This window comes from Gossypium hirsutum, chromosome A01 (assembly GCF_007990345.1).
Source record: "Gossypium hirsutum isolate 1008001.06 chromosome A01, Gossypium_hirsutum_v2.1, whole genome shotgun sequence".
NCBI classification, from domain to species: domain Eukaryota; kingdom Viridiplantae; phylum Streptophyta; class Magnoliopsida; order Malvales; family Malvaceae; genus Gossypium; species Gossypium hirsutum.
Genome location: NC_053424.1, coordinates 10,357,317 through 10,361,716, shown reverse-complemented (window position 1 = coordinate 10,361,716; position 4,400 = coordinate 10,357,317). Strand labels below are relative to the sequence as shown.

The 4,400-nt window shown below is 37.8% G+C and overlaps 1 protein-coding gene across 1 annotated transcript; it reads left to right on the top strand.

Moving 5' to 3' along the window:
• The first annotated feature begins 344 nt into the window (after positions 1 to 344).
• LOC107917917 (scarecrow-like protein 21) lies at positions 345 to 3,648 on the top strand. Its single transcript, XM_016847333.2, has 2 exons — positions 345 to 581; positions 1,372 to 3,648. The coding sequence occupies exon 2, from the start codon at positions 1,524 to 1,526 to the stop codon at positions 3,276 to 3,278; it is 1,755 nt and encodes a 584-aa protein (XP_016702822.2). The 5' UTR covers positions 345 to 581; positions 1,372 to 1,523; the 3' UTR covers positions 3,279 to 3,648.
• The last annotated feature ends 752 nt before the right edge of the window (positions 3,649 to 4,400 follow it).

Below are 4,400 nucleotides of genomic sequence, written 5' to 3'. Positions count from 1 at the left end.
ATTAAATTGAGAAGTATTTATTTCAAAATTCTAATTTCGTTTTGATGATTATAAGACGAAAGAAGTCTTAAAAACCACATTATTTCCCAAATGTAAAATTAACATGAATAAAACAAAGAAATCCGATAAAATCTGTGGGCAAAACATGACTGAGTTTATTTCACACAGTGTAGGGACGCGCGTGGAGTCAGCGATTGTCATTTGCCACGCATTTCAAGAATAAAAAAAATTGGAAATATCCAAGAATGTTGTCGAACGTGTGAACATGGTCGGCGGCCCGTTAGTTTTCTTTTAACGCCGTGCAGTTCAAATATAAATAAAAAGACACTGCACCTTTTCGAGAAACCGTTACCTTATAATTATCGCCTAAAAAGAAAAGAATTCCGTTACATCCTCCCCCTTTCTCTCCTATAAATTGAAGACTCAGTTGCTTGTTTCTTTGTTTTTCAATTTCAAACTTTGAAAAAGATTTAAAAACTAAAGTCCAAGTCTTAGTGAAAGAATAAGAAATTTATTTATTTATTCATTCATTTGGAGCTTTGGGTTTTGATTATTGATTCCTCAGAAACAAGAATTTCAAGGTAAATTTTGGGAAATTAGTATTAAATTGAATTTTTGTTCATGTTTTCTTTCGAATTCTTTGCTGATCAATTGGATTTTATTTGAATTAGTTTTTTTAAGCTTGTTTCTGGGTTTCATTTTAGCTGTATTAGTTCTCTGGGAAATGAAAAGGAAGTAAGGGTTGAAGCATCTTTGTTAATTTAAGTGCTTTCATTTTGTCCCCACTAATTCTCTGTAAACAACAGCTGTTGATTAGTAGGTTTTATTTATTTATTTTTTCTTTTTGATTAGAAGTTGTCGAGGAAACTTATGTCTGCAACTTATGCAAAAATTCTATTGAATTCAGTTTAAGTACAAGATTTTCCCTTTGCGTCAATTTCTTTTCTTGCGGGTGATAGTTTAGCTGTTTATGATTCGAGAAATTTATTGTATATGATCAGCATGTCTTTGTTTTGCATTTTATATATCTGGACAGAGTTTTTACATTGTTGAATGTTGATCGAGCTATTTTTTATTGTGTTGATATAGTATTACCGACCAAGAAATCATAAATTAATCATAAAGATTTTTTTGACCATGCATGTAGTCATCAACCTAAGAGATTACTGTTTACTATTTACAATAGATTGTCCACCAAGAAATTATGATTTGATTCTTAGCATCTAGGTTCTTGGCATAGAATATATTTATGCACATGGGTTTAGCTCTTCAATTTGGACTTCTTTCTCTCTTTCTCTTTAAGTTTTGTTTGCCATCTGCACAACTGCGAGCAATAACTTAAATGTTCCTTGCATTTTTTTCATTTTGCAGGTCAATTTTGTTTTTGAAGGCATAACTTCTATTATGGTGTTGAAGTTTCTTATAGTTGTTGTGAAAAAGTGGTTGACAATCCTGTCCTAAGCTGCCTATAAATTTTCTGAGATCTCTTCATCGAGTTGGAAAGCTGATGTCAAACTCATAGCATGGACTCACACCAGCTTTTTGGATATGGTGTGACTGGTGCAGGCCTATCCTACTCAACTTTTCCTTCAATACCTAATAGGCTGTTTAGTTCTTTGAAATCTGATATAGGAAACTCACCCAACTCACCATTTTTTACTCCATTTGATTGTGATACCAACACTACGTTGAGTGACAGTCAGGAGCAGCATAGCTCTACTGAGAATCTCTCAGGACTGAGCCCTTCTTGCAACTCTTCGCTTGAATCTAACACTTATTTCCATCGGTTGAGTCCCTCTCTGGACTGCAGGAGTGAAAGCTTATTGTTCAGTTCTGGTGGAACTTCTTACACGCAAGATGCAAATTCTGGCCACAAAGTAATATACACTTTGCAGGAATTGGAGACCGCACTTATGGCACCTGATGAGAATGAAGACTTAACCACCCCTAGTGTTTCCTATGGAGAAAGTAGTAGACCACAGACAGCAGGCCAGCGATCTAGAGCATGGAGTCAGGAGTGCCAAGGATCTTTGGCACTCCTGCCTCCGACATCCTTCGTCTCTAAGCATAGGCAATCGACTGAAGTTTCTCATGTTGAAAAACGCCAGAAATCAATAGAGGATTTCTCTTGGCGGGGTATTCCACCCGGCAATCTGAAGCAGTTGCTGATTGCTTGTGCTAAAGTTCTCTCTGAAAACAATATGGATGAATTTGATAAGTTGATTGCGAAGGCCAGGGGTGCTGTCTCTATCAGTGGGGAACCGATCCAGCGTCTTGGTGCTTACATGGTGGAAGGGTTGGTGGCAAGGAAGGAAGCATCAGGGTCTAGCATATATCGTGCCCTTCATTGCAGAGAGCCTGAAGGCAAGGACTTGCTGTCCTACATGCAAGTCCTGTATGAAATCTGCCCGTACTTAAAGTTCGGGTACATGGCAGCCAATGGAGCCATTGCTGAAGCATGCCGAACCGAAGATCGCATTCACATTATTGATTTCCAGATTGGTCAGGGAACACAATGGATGACTCTCTTGCAGGCACTTGCAGCTAGACCAGGTGGAGCTCCTCATGTCCGGATTACAGGAATTGATGATCCTCTTTCTAAATATGCTCGTGGTGGTGGATTGGAAGCTGTTAAAAGACGTTTGGAAGCACTATCTGAGAAGTTCAGTATTCCAGTTGAGTTTCAGGGAATGCCAGTTTTTGCACCAGATATCACAAGGGACATGCTTGATGTCAGGCCTGGGGAGGCTCTGGCTGTCAACTTCCCTCTGCAGCTCCATCACACCCCTGACGAGAGCGTTGATGTGAACAATCCTAGGGATGGGCTTCTACGAATGGTAAAGTCACTGTCTCCCAAGGTTACCACATTGGTAGAGCAAGAATCAAACACGAACACGGCCCCTTTCCTCCCCAGGTTCATAGAGACTCTCGAGTACTACTTGGCAATGTTCGAGTCCATAGATGAAACACTGCCAAGGGACAGAAAGGAACGAGTTAACGTGGAAGAACATTGCCTGGCCAGGGATATTGTGAATATCATTGCTTCCGAGGGAAAGGAGAGGGTTGAGCGTCATGAACTCTTTGGTAAGTGGAAGTCTAGATTAACAATGGCAGGATTTCGACAATACCCTTTAAGCTCTTATGTCAATTCCGTGATACGAGGCTTGCTGAGGTGTTACTCTAAACATTATACGCTGGTAGAGAAGGATGGTGCTATGTTGTTGGGGTGGAAGGATAGGAACCTTATATCAGCTTCTGCTTGGCACTGTGACAGCTGAGTGAGATTCATACAAAGGTAGAAACGAAATAATCAGTTGATTTTTTTTAATAGGTGACGGATGATAAGATAACTTCATCCCATAGTACTAATGGACGATGATAGTGTTATTAGTATCAGCTGTTGAAATATGTTGAATAACATCCCTATGATCCAAAAGGGTGACATTTTCTCATACCATTAGGCAATCACCACGGTTCCCCTTTGTTCATTTGTTTTTTTCTTCATAGGATTCAATGTATGTGTAAGAAAATTGAGGGATGCATTCTTTTCAGGTTTATGAGTCAATGTATGTAACACAGTCCACATGTATCCCCTGTATTCTACAGTATATACTAATAGATAGATAGAGAAGACCAGATAGCTGCTTATTCATTGTTTTTATGAATTTGCATACACTTCCGCTGGGCTGATCAGCATACGCCCAAGACTGTATATTTCACTTGTCCAACCCAAACGAATATCAATCATGCATTAATGGTTAAAATCAAAGATCAGTATAGAATCTGACCGTTTCCTACAAATGTACTCACTTGAAACGTAGTCGGTAGCAGGACTTTAAAAACGTGCGTGAAATCATGGCCATCAAATACTATTTGGCTAGCGGAATCACAATTATGTGGATGGCAATCAAGGCCACCAAACCCTGTGTACTCTTTTGGATATGACATAAGAGACGAGAAAAATAATTACCTCTTTTTAAGTCATATCAATTAAAATAATTTTGCATTTATATCTGTTAGGAATTGTTATTTATGGCTCCTCTTCCATTTTCATAAATATATTGGATAACATAAATTTCACGTTTTCAAATTTAAATAATGACAAAATTATGCATCTTAAGACACTCGGCTCTGCCTATACTAATACGAATTTAACCATTTTTTATCCTTCATCAAAATTGAATCTATAACTAAGATTAAAACATCACTTTCATTATAAAAATGATACAATTCCCCCTCCCCCCCCTTTTTACCATTATCACTTTCTTTATACATACGTACAAAATCCTGTATACATTAAATATTGAATCTAGATTGAGCCTTAATTCGGTCATATGATATTATAAGAAGCCATTAAATTTTATATTAAAAAATATATTAATATTATAATTGATGAAGCG

Bases quoted from the DNA above. Each gene is read 5' to 3' on its own strand.
- LOC107917917 (XM_016847333.2), top strand. From the start codon at position 1,524: ATGGACTCACACCAGCTTTTTGGATATGGTGTGACTGGTGCAGGCCTA.